At 53.9% G+C, this 17884-nt stretch overlaps 1 protein-coding gene and 1 long non-coding RNA gene across 3 annotated transcripts; one reads left to right on the forward strand and one right to left on the reverse strand.

The window, feature by feature from the left end:
* Window positions 1–5026: 5026 nt before the first annotated feature.
* On the reverse strand, window positions 5027–15151 carry LOC115493350 (uncharacterized). 2 transcript variants are annotated; one of them, XR_012053528.1, is made up of 5 exons: window positions 14994–15151; window positions 11454–11635; window positions 11159–11377; window positions 9001–9096; window positions 5027–5484 (listed from the first exon to the last, which is right to left on the reverse strand). It is a non-coding gene; the product is annotated as an uncharacterized lncRNA (long non-coding RNA). The 2 variants fall into 2 exon arrangements; XR_012053527.1 differs by lacking the exon at window positions 11159–11377 and having other exon boundaries at window positions 14994–15149.
* On the forward strand, window positions 8124–13511 carry TNFRSF13C (TNF receptor superfamily member 13C). The gene is made up of 3 exons (XM_030262903.4): window positions 8124–8581; window positions 8991–9152; window positions 10686–13511. Exons 1-3 carry the CDS (start codon window positions 8437–8439, stop codon window positions 10997–10999), a joined length of 621 nt encoding a protein of 206 aa, XP_030118763.4. The 5' UTR covers window positions 8124–8436; the 3' UTR covers window positions 11000–13511.
* Window positions 15152–17884: the final 2733 nt, after the last annotated feature.

Consider the following 17884-nt stretch of genomic DNA (forward strand, 5'->3'; position numbering starts at 1 on the left):
CTCCTTCTGCCCACGTGCCGCGATGTCGCATCCCTCGTTCCCCCGGAGCTTACCGTGTGCCGGGGGCTTGGAGAGGAGGCAGGAAAGGCACCGTGCCCGTGTGCCCGCCCCGCCGCCTCCTCTGCCGAGGGAAGGCAGCGGTGTGTGCAGGGGGCCCGTGCTTTACATACGTGCAGGAGCTCCGCGCCGCCGGCCCAGGTGCAGCTGCGGGCTGGGCACGACAGCCCCGTGGGCTCTGTGTGTCACGGGAAGGAGCACCGAGGTGGGGCAAGGACAAAAACAACGAGAGAGAGCACCTCCCCTTGGGAAACGTGGCCCTGGTGTGCAGGGTCCGCTCTAGCCTCTGGATCCCAACATCCTCTTGGCGTACAACAGGCTGTGCCAGGGCCAGCTGGAGCATTTGTGCTCAGGCATGCTGGAAAAAACTAAAAAGCCCAGCCAGCATTACGCAAGCTAAGGAGGCTTTTCCCATTTTCTGTCAGTATGGAGTATTGCTTTTCTGTCCTCCCATGAAAGCTCTCTGGTCCTGCTATGTGCTCACCCTGCAGTGACAAGATAACAGTGCCATGCTGTGACTGGGCCTGTTTTGCTCCTGCCCTGTGTTCAGACTGTTGGAACACCTTGGGTGTTTGTTGAGGGCTGGCAGTCCTTGAGGCACCATCATTGTCCGCACTGGTCAGCTCAAAGCTCTTCTGAACCTCTGTGCTGGCCACTCTCCTAGTTTTGACAGCATTGCCCCATTGTGGATTTCAATTTTTTCCCCCCACTGCTGTTTCTTTTTCTTGCTCTTCCAGAGATCACAGACGTGAAGCCAGGGCTGCATTTGCCTCAGCTCAGTAACAACCTATGGCTCATGTGGTGGTGGAGTATCTTTAAAGACAGGTGCTAGAATCAACTAATTAATCCTCATTCCCCTGTGGGACTGAGGGGTGACTCAGTGCCTCGTGCTGTTATGCTGAACAGCAGAGGATCAAAGGCACTAGAGCTGGGGAAGCCCTGGGATAGCACAGTCATTCTGTGCCTGCACACCAGGCACCTGGAAAGGCTCAGTCTTGCACACTTTTCTCCAGGACTTTTTTTAGCCATGCAGGGGATTGAAAACTCTGCAATCTTAGAGACAAGGCTGGAGCTGCCGTCACCTTGCACTGGAGGGGTAGTTTTTACCCTTTGAGGTTGCCTTTTTACCTTTTCATTATAACCCAACTTGGCCACCCTGAGCAATTCCCCCTCCTGACCTACAGGTCCTTCACTGCACCCCCTGTGTATGTGTCTGGGTGAAAGGCAGGGCAGGGAGGCTTAGGCACTGCTGAAATTGAGCTGCGGTGGTGATGCACGTCCCTTCTGGACATTGTGATCCCCAGCATGCTGCATGTGCCAGCATGGCTTGGCAGCCCTGTAGAAATGCAAACAAACCCCTACACCTGGCCTTGGGCTGCCCTGGCATCCATCATGCTGCTGCGTGAGCTGCTCACAGGGAAGGGAAGGGGAGTTGCTTGCATGCAGATGTTGTATAATGCAGACCTAGTTCAAACACAAGTTTGGAAGTTGGGAAGCATTTGCCCAGTCTAGGGGGAAGAGGAAGACCGTCTGGGACAAGGGCTGCTGCAGTGCATCTTCTGCTCTGTGTTATAAAGGAGATGAAACATGAAGCATGTGCTTTCTTCAAAACCTGGGTTTTACCCAGGTTGCATGTGGAGCATCACCTGTGAGAGTCCCCCTGAGTGTGCATGAGCTGTGGTTTGGCTGAGCTCAGTCACTGCATGGGACTAATACATAGTGATGTTGTCCTATAAATTATATAGTCGGAATGTTCACCATCTGCTCTGCGCTGAAAGCTGAGCGTGATTGAGATCTTCCCCACTTCCCAAAGCTTGACTCTCTTGCTGAGCTTGAAATGTGTGTGTATATTTCCTGTAAGTGGTTCTGATTGAATCAGGTAAAGAGGGAATTTTTTAAGCAGGCTGCAATGTTCCCTGCACCCAAAGTGAGAGCTGAAGCAGCGGCCAGCATCCCATTATAAGGCTATGAGTAAAACTGAGTCTGATTTCATGTTAATTAGGTTCTAAAGGGACTGAATCTTGATTGCAGTGGTCATATCAAAGATTTAAAATAGTAATGCAAAAAGCAAAGGAAACCCCACGGTGATTCATATAAGAAGGGGAAATAAAGACAGTCATGGAGGAAGAAGGAGTTTGTGGGGGCCTGAATTGCTCTGCTGCCCAAAAGCAGGAGGGGATTTGAATCAGATTATCCTCATTAGATGTCTCTTTAAAGCATCATCAAGCCAGATGAATGGTCTGGGGGAGAGCTTGCAGGCATGGTGGCTGTGATTATCACTAGGGATTTGCAGTCCTAGTTATCTAGCTTAGAGACAAGATTATTAGGGGGTTTAAAGCTGTTCCTGCCCTCAGCCTCTAATGTGCATTTTTAGGCTGGGTGATGGGAAATGCTGTGTTGCTGCACAGCCCCCTCGGAAGCCTGCCTGCATCCTCTGGTGGTCTAGCCCTCTGCAGGGCTGTGGGTGCAGTGTGGATGGGAAAGGGACCTGTGTGGCCAGGAGATCTTCCAGGGGGATGGACAGGCAGCCTTCCCTGGGGACTGTGGCAAAGGGCAACACCTCCCGTACAGGTGCTCACACTGTGATAGGGAATGGGAAGGGGATCTTGGGAGGCAGGATTATTTACCCACCTGCCTTGGCAGAACCGTTCGCTCCCCACAGCATGTCCCTTCTTGTGACAGCCTGTGCCAAAGCAACTCATCCTTCCTGCAGCTAGAGCCTTTGAATCCCCAAAGGCTCAGAAGCTGGTGTGGCTGTTACAGAGGGAATGCCTGTGAGCTGTGAGGAGGGCTCTCCCCTTGAAAGGGAATCAATGGACATTGCCCACAGGTTCCTTGGAGTTCATCCTCAGGGGTGGTGAATACAGCACAGGGCTGCTGGCAGTCACTCTCCACCTCCTCAGCCCTGCAGCTGCATCAGCTTTTCATCCTCCCCTTTATCTCCTCCCCTACTCTGTGTGTTGCACTCCTGTCTCTTCTCTGGACTTTGGCAGGATGGCCAAGACATTGTGCCCAGATACCAGCCAGGAGAGGAGGTGCACAGGCCAAATCCACCTGTCAGTTCTCTTCTAACATTGCATCCTTAATACACTCATGGAAAATCGTAACATTACTCTGCACTCACGCCTATGCAAGTAAAATCACTCTGGCTTTTTACAGCAGGCTGAACCTAAAGGTCTGTGGGAAGCTAGAGGATACTGTAGAGGAAGTGGGGCAAATGTGGCTTTGAATTTTGGCTCTGGGGTCATCTGCTGGAGATTCATGCCTTGAGAGTGCAGTGGTGGGGCTTCTCACTGTGAGTACGGGGGAGATTTCTGCCCTAGCATAAAGGATGCATGATCTGGCTGAACTCACCTGTTCTGAGGCTTTTCCTGTGGCAGCATATCACCCTCAATCACTGGTTTCTGTTTTGGTGCTGGACGTGCTGCCTGGCCCTGTCACGGCACATGAACACTCCCTATGAACAGCCATAGGCAAAACTGTGGGGGGGGGGGGCACTTCCCCCTCCTCAGTTGCCCAAGGGAGACAGGACAAGATGCCACTTCTCCTCAGGGTGGGGGTGGGGGCAGCATCCCTGCTGCAAGGCAGAGTGGGCAGGGTGTTTGAATACTGTTCACATTCAGACAGAAGAGCCAGGCTCAGTTAACGCTGTGTTGCTCATGATGAGGGGGGGGCTTGCAAGAGCCAGAGACCCAAAGCTTGCTGAGTCCCCCCCACACTCTGCAGAGCAGCGAAAGCAGCCAGCACACCAGCTGGAAACACCCCCCACTCCTCCCCATCAGGGGAGATCAAGGGCTCAGCTCCTCCAGGGTTGGATCAGACAAGGGAGGTTTTTCCCATGTCCTCTGTGCTGCTGTGTCCCTCTTGGGCTCTACGGATCAGGGAGGCAGAATGGGCGGAGGGAGTCTGAGCTCAGGAAGAGTTGACTCACCCTTCTGTAACCCCACAGGGTTCTTCAACAGGCAGCCCACTGAGAAGCCAATTTGGGTGTTCAGCATTATCAAGGTCCCTTTGCAGAGGGAGGCAAGGACATCTGCCCTTTTCTCTTCAGCCTTGCAGACAAGCAGAGGTCCAGGGACATATAAACAAGGAGCAGGGACACAAATTCCATTCAACAGGGTGGGGCACTGCCCCACACCAAACACCCCATGCAGATGGCTGAGCAGTGTCACAAACCCCATTGATAGGAAGCAGAGCACCTACAGAGGGATCTGGGGTTTAAAGTGACTGTGAATCCCTTGAAACCTTTGCTTTCCCATATTATTAATAAAATATTCCCAGATTTTGTCTGTAAGCCCACCTGGCTTTAGGAAGGATCCCAGTGGATCATGAGGAGAAGGTGGAGCTGTGAGAAATCTGCTCCTAATAGCCATAGTGGTACTTTTTGTGAAGGGATGTGTCCCATCAGCCAGCAAAGGAGTGTTGGGGAAGGGGTGCTGGGATGAGGTGCTGAAAGGGCTTTGGGGGTTGGCTCCAGCCAAGGCATTCTACTGGACCATCTGAATGTGGGGCAGGTGTCAGGCTGTGCTGAGATGTTCCCGAGGCGCTGGGTGCATCCTGCCAAGGTTTGTCCTGAGGTAACTGGGTTTGCTCAGTAAACACCTCACAGCTTCTCTAATCGACAAGCCTTCGGGTTTCCGGTGTGCACGAGCACAAGGTGAACTTTCGGGGGATATTTTCTGCTACACGCGGTTTTACAAGTGCGTGCGTGAGTCACTTCACCTACCCCTGACACCAGAGGAACCGCTCACACGAGTCCAGTCACTCATGTGTGCATGAGCTCTCACAGGCCACTGCCAGCCCTCCATGCTCCTGGAGCACCAGCACTGCCCTGTCTCCCAAAGGGATCCCAGGTATCTCAGCTGACCTCAGCCAAAGCCAGCCCTCCAGGTGTGGGATAGGAGCAAATGGCACTGGAAATCGAGCTGTCTGACTCCGAGATGAAAACATAATTCTTAAATCGCTTAAATTTGATATCTTTTCTGGTTTATTTGTTTAATAAAAGGACTTAGCCAGAGACCCAGGCTCCTGGGGTTTTCATTTCTCTGCAGAAGAGATAAGAAAAGCGCATTTCCTTATCCAGTGAGTCATTTTTTCTGCTCTTTAATTATGCATTTGTGTGATTATCAAGCGTATTCAGCTTTGAGATGCAAACAGCTCGAACTACTCACCAAGCTTTAACTTTTGCTATTCCAAAAAGGATCAACCACAGTTATAAAGGGTAGGGGAGGCAAAGATGGGGGAGATGAAAAGGGAGACAACTGATGCCCAGAACCTGGGCTGTGCCCATGAGCAGGCCCACATGTGAGTGCTGCTGGGGTAGTCAGCACTGGTTTTCTCCTTGAGAAAGCATTATCATGTGTAAGTTCAAACATATCTTCTTGGCCCAGGAGGAGGTAGACAAGTTGGGACGAGGGCAGGGAAGACCTGTAGAGCATGATAAAGAGGGATGAGTAAATGGGGGGAATAGGTAATGTCAGTGGCAGCAATGAGGCTGCAATCTCCTTCCATGTAACAGGACCTGGGAGCACTTCATTCACAGGAGAGCATGACGGCTGCCATCCCTGGGCTTCAAATTTTCTTCAAGTTTTCTTTCCATGTACTGAAATAGGATCTGTTGGTTCCTGAGCTTTAATGTAAATCTTGCCCTCCATGTTGAAAGCACTTTATAGGTTACTTGGTTTGGGCTTTCCCCATTGTGCATGTTTGACTGGGCTTGCAGAGTTAATCTGTAAGTGTGGTACAGCAGATGCTGGGAAACACTTCTCACCCCGCACTTTAAGCCAAGTAGGGAGGAGAGACAGGGGGAAGAGGGGCACGGTGACAGTCCTGTGGTGGGACCCACAGAAATGAGGGCTGGGGGTCCCTGAGAGATGATTAACATGGAGGAAGTACAGTGGGGCACTTGAGAGGTGAGGCAAATGGGAATGATGGAGAAGCATACCTCTTTGGGAATAGAAGACTAGCAGGTGGAAACACCCCAGGGCAAGAGGAGCAGCAAAGCCTTTGGAGCAGGGAGGTGGTTTGGGGATAGGTATCCTGACAGAGCACCAGAGGTTTTGTGAGGATCCTCTGCCTACATGCATGTCCTCAGCCCAACCAGCCCACAAGAAAAGGTATTTTCTTGGCCCTAGACCCTTCACTTGCACTTCTGAGAGCTGCCTACTGGGGACAGTGAAGATTCCAGGTGCCCTCTCCTTGCTAGGTCTCTCTGCTGTGGAGCTTAGATGTGGACTGGAGTGAGCCTTGGCTTTTATTTTTCCCCTTGCTGTGGGTCATGGCTCTGCATGACAGTTTTCCATTCCTTCCTGCTGCTGGACACTTGACTCTCCAACTCCCATGCCTGCACCCGAGCCCTGGTCCTCACCTGGGGTGTGCAAGAGGCAGCGGGTCAGCTGAAGTGGGATATGGAGAGATGTGCTGCTGTTTGACCCAGCTGCCCCAGCAGGTACGAGCAGGGTGAGCACAGCCTGCTCACGGCAAGCATTGAGGCACAGGGTGCTGAGCTGTCTGTGCCATTTGTGGCTCAGGGCTGTGCTGAGAGAGGGAAGTGCTTGCCCTGCCCCCACTTGACTGGGGAGTCTTATTTTGACTAAGATGGAGTGGGAATAGCTGAGCCACAGGCACAAGAATGGCTGGCGTCTCACAGCCCCTCAGTGCAGCCCACAGCCCTCTGGCAGCCATTCCTGCTGGCATGGCACAGGGGTGAGGGAGCAAGCACCTGGGCACACTGGCTGGAAGAGGAAGTGAAATCATGGCAGGTTTGGAACTGGTGGGGAGTCACCAGACTTTTTTGAGACTTTGGTTTGCCTGGAGCCCTGCAGTGCCCACGGTGGGGCTGGGACTGTGCTGGGGCTGTTTTGACATTGCTATGATGCAAACTATACCCTGGAAATGCTGCTGGCAGGGAGATGTGCTGCAGGGAGGGAGATGTGCTGTAGGGCAGCTCCTCCCCTGCAGGGCATGGGGCACCAAAGTACTGCACTTGGGCTGAGATCTAGCATGGGGAGCTGGTGACTGCATCCTACTCAGAACTTCAGGAGGTGGGATGTGAAGCTTGTGGGCTCAGCTTGTCCAACAGTCACTGGTGATGGGCAGGCACATTCAGGGACCAGGTCCTCAGGCCTGTCTCAGAGGACCTCAGCTGCCAAGTGGGGGCACCTGGTACTCTGTCACCTTGAGCCAGAGCACCCTTTGGATTTTTTCCTCCTCCCCTCCCAGCCTTGATCCAGGACAGTGGGCAGTAGAGGCCTAACTAGAAGGAGTCCAGATGCTGTAGCTGCTGGAAGAACATGACTCCAGCAGTAAAGCCTTATTAGGGATCTCCTGGGTAGGGCAGGTCACTAGTGTTGCTTCCCTCAGCTGATAGCCAGCCAACAAGTCTAGCTGGCCCCTTTCTTTCCAATGGAGTGAAGAAAAAGAGTATGTGACTTTTGTTCAGTAGGAATGGAAGAGATCCACCTACAGCACTGAAATCCATCTCTTCAGGTCTCAAGCATCAGGCTTTGATGCATGGCTATTGGTGGCAGAACATTTCACCTGCGCCTGATCAGGAATGCCTGAGACTATTAAAGCTTTTTTTTAGTCCTTTCCAATGGTTTGAGGACCAGGCTTGCTTGGTGTGACCTGCTTTGCCCATTTACTGCACATTTACTGAGCAGAACCAGATCTGAACCCTGGAGAATGAGACAGGGTGCTGAGGAGACACAGGTCTAGGTCTGCGTTGGAGAGGATGGAGAGAGCAAGGTGATGGAGAGCACCATCAGTAAGAATGAAGAACATACAACAGTTGGCCTGCTTGCAGAGCAGTCACTGCAGGATGTGTCCTCGGGGCAGTAGGAGCTTTTAAAAGGGGAAACATCAGTGCCCTTTCAATCCTTTCTCCTCCAGTCTTTTGCATTTTCAATCCAAGACAGATCTGTGCCCCTGGGATGTAGTCTTGTAAAAGATATGTGTACAGGAAAGTCTCCTGTAAACACTGGAGGAGGCCGAGGGGGCTTTTCAGTGTAAGCAAAGGAGGGTGCAGGCTGGGGGACATTGCCTGGGCTGGGGGCAACACGCAGGTGGGCTGGGGAGGAGCGAGGATCAAGGAGGTCAGGCTGGGTACGAGGTGCTGCGTGGCTGAGGCACACAAGGGGCTGTGCGGATTTCGGGAGCATATTTTGGAGGAGAGGGGTAGTTTGAGGGCACATTGCAAAGGCAGGCAGGGGTAGGGCTTGGTTGCTTGCTCTCCTCCTCCCTGGTGAAGATCCGCCCCAGGCCAAGCAGCGATTGTGAGCCCCAAGGGAGACGACGCAGCTTGACAGACTGTATCTCCCTCTGCCACGGGGCCTGGGGCGCTGCGATTTCACACTCCGGCGGCCCTGTCACTGCTACGCCATGCAAGAGCTGGGCTCTCACTCCCGCTCTGCCATGTCCTCATCAGGAAAAGCTGCCATTGCCCCCTCCTGCCTCTCCTTTGAGTGCTTCGATACCCTGACCAAGTCGTGCATCAAGTGCTCCGACCTGTTCCAGGACAACACAAGTAAGGGGACAAGGGAAGCTGGAGTCTGAGCTCCCCAGGGCTGGGTGGTGGTGGGCCAAGGAGGCTGGGGGCACCCCAGGGGTGGGCAAGTGGAAGGCACCTTCTCCTGAGGATGGCTATGGAGGTGGCTATGGAGGATGGAGCACCACCTTCAGCTAAAACGGAGGGGAAGAGGGCAGCAGTTCCAGTGAGAGGAACATGGTGTAGGGAGAAGTCAGATGATCCACCCTAGGGATCTCATCAAGCAGGGGGATATTTTGTTGCTGGTGGCAGGTGGGTCACAGTTAAGTGCCACACTTCTTCCCTGCAACCGCAGCCCCCAGGCCAGCCAGCCAGGTGAAAAATGCTGCTGCCCTCTTTCCTCCTTCAGCTTTCCCCCTCCTGACACTACCAGCATCTCACCCCACAGCAGAGCCTACCCTGGCACCCACCACGACCAGCACCTTCCTGATTTTCGGGCTCCCAGTAGTGGTGGGGTTCATCCTGGTTCTGGCTGCCATCTGTGTCTTCCTGGCCTGCAAGGAGGGGAAACAGAGGAGAAGGAGGAGGGCAGCAGATGAAGAGGACAAAGGTAGGAGACCTCTTCCTCTCCCTCTCACTAGGCCCTGAGGTCCCTGGGGTAGGTGGGATCACTTACTGCTGGCTCCACTGAGGCACAGCCCAGGCTAACTCCTCCACCTCAACATCAGCTCCACAGGCACCCCATGGCATTTTGGGGCAACTGAATCACTGCCTGAGTGACAGTGTCCTGCATTCCCTGGGAACCTATGCCTGTGCCTGACTGCCAGCACAACCCTGCTGAGCCATCCCTCTCTTTGCTGGGTCTCCCTGTGCCTTTGTTTGCTTAAAGCAGGTCCTGGCACCATGCCCTCTCCACAGGGGACACATACAGAGCACTGGTGAGTAGTAGCTTTGTGAGAGCCCTCTCCCCCACTAGCCAAAGGAACATGGATGGAGTGGGGGCAGTGGTGGACACCTTGGGATGGCTCCAGAGGCAGCCTCTCCCTGTGGCACTGCAGTAGAGGTCCTATGTGGACCGCCCAGCTTGCTTCTTGTGCTTGGGATGCCCAGCATCTTCCAACATGCATCCCAAAGACCCCAGTGGGACGTCAGGGCCAGCCCCATCGATAGTTGCCTCAAAATTAGGGCTGGGTTCAAGGAATGGGGCTGAGCCTTTCCTATCAGGGTACTTCCAGGAGAGTAAGGCTGCAGTACTCCATGATGGCCCACTTTGCTGGGGTGACTCTTTCCTCCCTTGGGGGCCCCTGCACTGGCACTGATTCAGCCTTGAACAGTCTTCTCAGAAGTGGTCTTGCCTGGCTTCACCCTTCCCCATTCCCAGGCAGGGGGTATGGCTTCCCAGGACCCCCAGGAGGGGCTGCCTTATAGGGATGCAGGCACTCACCACTGCCCCATGATCCGGGTGGGTGTCCACAGTGGGCAGCTGGTTCTTGTGCCCTGGCTTGCCTGCACGCTTCTGGCACTGCCAGATGGTGACTCAGACCAGGGGGACATTACCCAGGGCCTTTCTACTCCGTGGCAGCCCATGACGCACATGCTTAAGAAAAATACCAAAAGCGAAAGGGAAGGCAGAAATCCAGTGGTGAGAGAGATCTGGCTGTTAGGGAGAGTGTTGGAGGCACTACTCAGTCTCCTGTTGCATACCCTGGTCCACATCCCCTGTGTCCCCCAAGGCTGCACCACAGCATGCCCAGTGCTGCGGCACTGGATGTGTGGGAAGTGGCAGGAGGCTTGGGGCTAGAGGCACACGCCTGTGTTCAAAGTGTGTAAACAAGTCTATTTTTAAGTGAGAGGCAGTCGGGGAGGGGAGGCTGCCACGGGCTGGGCTCTTCTGCTGCCAGCAGGGTTGAGTGAGAGGACTCAAAGTGGAAGTGCAAGTTTCAGCCCTTCCCTCTTGCCTTTTAGTGGGGGAAAAGCCCATTGGTGGTAAGCAGGAGAAATTCTGCAGCTGGAGAGATGGGGGACCTTGCAGACTCCTCCTGTTCCAGATCCATCTTCTCCTCTAGGGACAGGATCGTCTCCCTGGGACCTGCCTGACCCCACTCCATGAACCCAGTAACCCCCTTTTCTTGTCCCTTCCCAGAAAACACAGACATCACCAGCCCCCTGCCCAGCCAGGACTCTGCCATGCCAGAGGGAGATGGTGCCCTGAACCCAGCCCCATGCCTGCATCTTGCTGGGAGCTTGAAGATGTCGGGGCCACCCAGGAAAGCCAGGGCAAAGCAGAGGCCGTGCTGCCAAGGCGATGCTGATGGCGACATTGTTCTGGTCTCTGCTGCGTGCCCCCGGACTGAGGAATGCAACCACAGCTTCCCACTGCCTGCCACTGAGCTGGGGGCCACAGTGCTGGTCACCACCAAAACCACCCAGAACTGTGCCAGAGAGGAGAGAGTCTGAGGGCAAGGGGAATGAAGCAGGAGTGCCCTGGCCAAACCCTGTGGACACTGACAGACTGTTTCTGGGATGGGTGAAGCCTTCCATGGGTATGAGCTCTGTGAGGACCAGGTTTTGCCTGTTAAGATGACTGTCCTTTCTGTGCTGAGTCCCAAGTTATACCTGTAAATGCTGGAGGAAGGCAAAGTGGATCATGCTGAGTTACAATGAACTGTTGACAGCTGCCATGGCTGAACCATTAGGAGGAGGCAGAGGAGACACAACATGTGAGGATGGAGTGTGACAGGCACTGCTGTGCCATTTGCAAGGCAGCTGTTGTGCCTGGACAGGTCTCCTGCTGGATGGGTAATTGCTGGGAACATGGGGCTGGAACACCAGAAACTGCAGGGGAAAAGGAAGCAGGGAGTTACTTTAGGACCAAATCCCACACAGCAGTAGCTTGATTTTTGATACTGACCTCAATAAAAAGAGACTTGAGGCTGTATGAAGCAAGGCACACCCAGCATCTGCTCCATTTACAGTCCTGCTTCCCTGTCTTCTGCACTCTGTGATATCCAGGTCTTTCCACCCTCTGGGCTCTCTCACACAGTGGCAGGCATCCACCAGCACTCATGGGAACCTCCTCCACAGCCAGGTACCCTGGGGATAGGAAAAAAGTTCATCTTCCCAGGCAGTGAAGAGGGGAAAAAAATCTGTCCTTGCTCTGACCCAAAGTCCCTGAAGTTTGGGAGGACCAGGGGCAGGCAGTGGAGACAGCTAGTCCAGAGGAGCTCCCTGAATGTGTTATTACAGCCCCAGACAACCATCACTTCAGCTTAATGTCGCTGCAGAAATACCGTGTGTCATTTGCGATGGATGCTTCCACCCTGCACAAAAGCAGTCAGGGAGTGATGTAAGCATAGGCAGGATGACTTAATTTATGAGACTGTCCTCAAGGCTTTGCCAGTGTGGCAGAGCTGGCCAGCGTTGCTGATCTCAGGCATTTCCCCGTAGATGGATTTCTTCACCCGCCTGTAAGTGGCTTTACTGCACAGGAAGGGCTCTCTTTGGGAAATTAACTCGTTCATGTGGGATTGCTGATTCTGAGTAATTACAGCAGGTGATGCCCTCTGGCTGAACAGAGACCCTTGGTTGGGTGAGAAACCCCTGGAAAAGGTGATTAGTCACTTAGAAGTGCTTTGAGGGGTTATTTACATGATGCACCATCTCTAGGTCTGTTCTTCCTTAAATGAGGTGGCTTCCTCCTCCAGGAGGTTTTGGACACTAAACAGAGCTGGCCAAGCAAGGTGTGGGGGCGCTGACACCAGGCACTAATGGGCCACTAAGTGCCATATTCCCAGTAGGGTCAGCTGGAGGCACTGTGTGGAGGGGATATCCCTCTGATGATGGGAAGGTGACTCCCTGCCCAAGCATGAGTTCCTTTTGGGGCTGCAAGGACAGATGCTACTGATGAAGGGTGACCACCCCTCTTCTCCCCTTTCTGCACTGCAGCCAGACTCATGGCATCTGTCCCATAAGGGCAACCACAGGTGCCAAGGCCAAAATTACCACAATTCCTCTCCCAGACCTTAACAGACTGGCAGAGGTAAAGCCTCATCTGACTGAGGCTCCGATGATCCAGGCTGGGATGTATCTCCATCTCAGCCTTGGGGCTGAGGATGGTGGAAGAGGTGGTCCACATGCCCAGTGACTGTCTCCTGGGGCTCCAGACACCTGTGTCAGAACCTGGAGGCTCAAAGGCTGGTGTCCCAGCTATTCACAACAGCCATGCTGCCCTTTGCAGAGGGAGTATTGCCACGGCATGAATCAAGACATCTCCTCATCCTCATGCTCTGCACCCAACCCTGTGAAGTAACTTCAAAAGGCCTTTGTGTATCTGGAGTTGGGAAAAGAGCTGAAGCCGGGTCGGGAGATGTTTTGTCTCTCAAAGGATTGCTTCTGGGAGACAGAGCAACCTGTTTCAGGGGAGATGGGGGTGATATGGAAATGGAGCAGAGCTATCAGGAGCCACCTCCACTTCCCTCCCAGTGACAGCAGCAGCCCAGCCCTGTGGATGCACTGCCCACCCAGATGATCTGGGAATTTGAAAAAGAAACACACATACAAATCCTATTGAAAAAGCTCCTCTTTCTGTTCAAGTAAGGACTTATGTTCTCATTTCTGCTGGAGCTTAAGCCAGACACCTCCCTATATGGAATGTCACTGGCATTTGCGGCACGCAGAGTGGCAGTTGGATCCACACTGTATTCCTCAACAAGTGAGTGCCCCTTGGATCTCCTCACATGGCATGTGAGGTGCCTTCCCTGCATCGTGTCTGCCCGACCGCCAGCTGTGGTGGGGCAGTGCTCCCCTTCTGCTCAATCTGCCCAGGAGGCATCTGTAACCTGCTCTGTGCACTTCTCCATCCTTATGTACAGGGCAAAGGGTTGTCCATTTTGTCTGCATGGAGAACCAAGGGAATAGAGATGAAAAATATGGCAGTAAAAATTAAAGAATAAAATTAATCCATTGTCAATGCATGTTCAGAGGTCTGAATGGGGTCCCCATTTTCCTGGCTTTAGGAGTCTCCAGCATCATGGTCCTTGGGGTACAGCAGGGCTTTGAGTTGGAGAGGCTCCCCTGGCAGTGGCAATATCAACACATTCCCTACACATGGCCACCTGCATGGCCAAGAATCAGCCAAACCTGGCCACCTGCATCTCCCCACAGCCATTCCAGGAGCTGGCCATTAGGACAAGCACTGGGGAAAGTCTTTTTATGGGGGGATGAGGTGGGGATGTTGCCTGTCTTTGACTTTCCACAGCAGTTTCTCACTTCCCTCTGTGAGGCAGGAGCTGTGCTTCCTCCTCAGCCTGACACTCACCCCACTGCTGGCACAACTGCCTAGAAAGGCTAGTGAAGCTGGGCTTCATCTGGCTGCAGGGACATGGGGTTTCAGAGGGAGCCGGGGAAAGTCTGAGGAAACCCCTGGGCAAGAAAAAGCAATTGAGGTTAAAACCCTCCTCACTGCAGCCACCAGTCATGTCTGCCAAACCCTTCTCAATCCCATGGGCTCCCCAGACTGCAAAGTGAGGCTTTGCTCCCTCACTTGCTCCTTTCCAATCCTGTTACTGGTTCACCCACCAGTTTAGTCTCCTTATAGTTCACCCACAGGCCCAACTACTCCAGCCTAAAGCCCTCCCCCACCCAGGCCCCTGCAGACCCAGCTTGCCCCTCCATGGGCAGGGCCTTGGAAGCAGGCAGGGCAAGTGGGCACCATTTCATCCCATGCACGAGGTAATGCCCCGATGGCAAACGTCCAACAAGGTCCGTCTGTCTCTGGGTGCAGCCTCTGATCCCCCCACTTGCTGCAAGGACAGGGCAGTGGGGCCACCCCATCGTCTGCTTGCAGAACACGGATCTCATCCCATCCCACAGGAACCTTTCCCATCGGTCACTTCCCGGGCCAGCCGTGGCACGGCGACACGCGGGTGCTCCTGCAATCCTCGGGGAGCAGCAGCGGGAGGGGTCAGCAGCCCGGGGCGCTGCCGCGAGGTGGCACTGACGGCACGGCATGGCACGGCACGGCACAGCACGGCACGGCACGGCACGGCACGGCACGGCACGGCACGGCACGGCACCGCCCCAGGCTGCCGGGGCACCGGGGAGAGCCAGGCAGGCTTGCGGCCAGCCCCACCCGGCTCAGATGGAAGGGTGACGGCTGGGTCTGACTCTGCCCGACCACACAGCCCATCTCCATGGCCTCTAGGCTGCCCAGGAGAAATGGTTGCTGGTGACTGGACACCTGTGGGTCAGCCAGAGGCACAGAGAGCTGCTGCTCCATCCCCCAGCAGCACTGAGCACTTCAGCCATAGTCCCGCTCCCCCGAGCAGCCCATTCCCAGTGGTGTCAGACCTCTCTGAGCATTCTCCAGGATGTGGACCTGCCAGCCAGCACCTCCCTTCTCCATCCCCTCCCTGTCAACCTCTGCCAAAAAGGAAAATTCTGTGTTACCCACCAAGCTCCCCAGGTGGAAAAGGCCAGGGTCGGAGAGAAAGGGCTGGCCGGCTCCCTGTTCGATGCTGTCAGGGGACCACAGCCTTCCTGATGCTGCTCATCAGCATCCCTCCCTAATTGCTACCCAGCGCCTAATGACAGTAATTAGGAAGAACGAAGCTGCCTGGGGACTGGAAGCGCTGACGGAGTTGGGGGAGACAGATGGTGTTCGCACTTAAAGAAAGATTGGGAAAAAAAAACAACCCAAATTCCACTCAGCTTCGATCAGCCTCCTTTTCCTTTGCTTAGTGTCAGGATCACTTCGGTCCACAGGCACATCAGGGAGAGGCACAGATGTTGCACTGGTCATTTTCAAACACCATATCTGCACACACACACACACACACAACCCGCAGAATCGCTGGTATTTTAGAGTGCCGAGGGAGCAGTAGGAGGGGGCACAGTGCCTGTCTTGGTACCTGGCACGGAGGGGATTTCCTCACTGCTTTTGTGGGCTGATGCTCTCCCCTGGGGCCACCCCCACAGCTCCTGGCTTTGCTGGCTGTGATCAGTGAGCAGCTTCCCAGGGGTATAAAGTGGGGGAACAGCCCAAAACCACCTGAGCAGCTGTGGTGAGCACACAGAAGCTCTCCTGGCAGACAGAGCTGTCCAAGGCACAGCCCCACACTCTTCCCATCACTGTGGAATGAAGACACTACACTAGGTTTTTCAGGGATCACCCAAAATTTGACCTCAGCAACCAGGACAGGGACTGCAACGCGCTCAGCTTTACCTGCCTGGAGAAACCCCACCTACAGAAAACCCCCTCCAAACCCTTTCATACAGCCCCTTCCACCCGAGTCCTGGGGTGATGCCACCTGCCTCCAGAGCTACCTGCCAGACTGCAGCTGCACCTGGGCAGAGAGACGATACTGGGGTGTGAGGGAAACCCCCTTCCTGCCCCTTAACAGCTGTCCCAAATGCTCTCAGGATGCCCAGGACCTTCGTCCCCCAGAGCACCCTGGGGATGCAGGGACAGGGTTATGCTAGGTAGGGAATATGCACAGTCTCATGGAAGAGGATGCTCAGTGCTGCACTATGGCATCAGCCTGACCTCATTCAGGGGATGTTCCAAGAAAAGGCCCAAGGCAGGCATAGGGCAAGCCTGCACATGCCCTGGGCTTTGTGGGGTAACCTCCCCCTCTTCCACACCGAGTGGGGTCATTTTAAACCCATTCTTCATCTAGTCACAGCTAGTGAGGTGAGTAGAACCTTGCCAAGTGACACAAACCTCATGTGACACCTGAAGTGATTGGTGGTGACAGGCAGATTGTGCAGGGAGAGCCTCTGCACTCCTTTCAAGGCGCTGCTGTGACAGGGACTGACCCCCCTCACTCCCAGGGACACCTCCAAGGAATGCAGGGCTCTCCTGCTGGGAAGCTGTCATTCCCAAAGGGCTGTGGAAGTGGATACAGGATGTGGAAGATCCCCAAAAGTAAGGATCCAGTTTTGGACCTCCACAAAACGATAATCTGGGCAGCAAGGTGGCTGGTGCCAGAGCTAGAGCACATGGTGCAGCCTGCCCTGATCCAAGCTGCATTGCATCCTCCCCTCCCTCTCCTGCCTTATGTTATTTCTTCTTTTTTCTCTCTTTTTCTGAGCATGGGGCTGTGATAAGAGCCCAGGGTGCAGCCACAGGGGTGCAGAGGGAGGAGGTCACCAGCAGTGGGGTGCTGTGCGGGTGGAGCCCCATGTCGTCCATCTGCTGTCTCCTGTGTCAGCTGGCCACAGCTCCCTGGCTGCTGTCAGGAGCTATTCTGAGCCTGCCTGGATCAATGGGCAAGTGTGGGGGTTTGGGTGACAGCCACGGGAGGCATGTTGGGAAGAGGGCTGCAGGCAGGGAAGAGCAGGTGGGATTTCTCAGGAGATTCCCCCATCTTCCCCACCACACACACAGTCTCTGCTGTCCTGCAAGGTTTCAGTGATGCAGATGTCTTTCTCATTTCTTTCCCTATGGGGGTTGCAGTCTGACTGGGTCCCACTACCCAGATGTCGCTTCCTGATTTGAGAAGTGCCGGCATTTTGTGGAGCGGCAAAACTCCAGGATGAAGGCACCTGCAGCCAAAAACTGTGGCCAATACTGAGCTCAGGATAGCAATTTAAATAGGGTTTTATAGTGGGGGTGACACACAAAAGATCACCTTCCTCCTCCGCCAAAAATAATTGCCATTCTAATTCTGTGACAATAATAATATTTGGTAAGGCTGTTAATTCTTTGTGAAGTGAGGATAATTTTAAAGCTGGTGATTTAAATGCAGCACTGCAAAAGTTTTTGGATAATTAAAACAACAAAAAAAAGCTGTTTTCCTTAACTAAAACGTTTGCCTTCTCCATTAGCATTTCCAGTGATGTCCAGTAGTTTCCCTTTAGCAAATTTGCAGATGATACAAAGTTGGAAAGGAATGTCGATCTGCTGGAGGGTAGGAGGACTCTGCAAAGGGACATGGACAGACTGGATAGAGAGGCTGAATCCAACAGTATGAGGTTTAACAAGACCAAGTGCTGGGTCCTGAACTTTGGCCACAACAACCCCCTGTAGCATTACAGGTTGGGGACAGAATGGCTGGACAGCAGCCAGGCAGAAAGGGACCTGGGGGTACTGATTGACATCTGGTTGAATATCCAGATGTCTAGGTAGCCAAGAAGGCCAATGGCATCCTGGCCTGTATCAGGAATAGTGTAGCCAGCAGAACTAGGGAAGTGCTTCTTCCCTTGTCATTGGCACTGGTTAGGCCATAGCTTCAGTCCCGTCTCCAGTTCTGGGCCTGAATTTAAAAATGGTACTGAGATGCTGCAGCGTGTCCAGAGAAGGGCAGTGAAGCTGGAGAAGAAGCTGGAGCACAAGTCCTGTGA

The sequence above is a fragment of the Taeniopygia guttata genome, chromosome 1A (assembly GCF_048771995.1).
Source record: "Taeniopygia guttata chromosome 1A, bTaeGut7.mat, whole genome shotgun sequence".
NCBI classification, from domain to species: Eukaryota; Metazoa; Chordata; class Aves; order Passeriformes; family Estrildidae; genus Taeniopygia; species Taeniopygia guttata.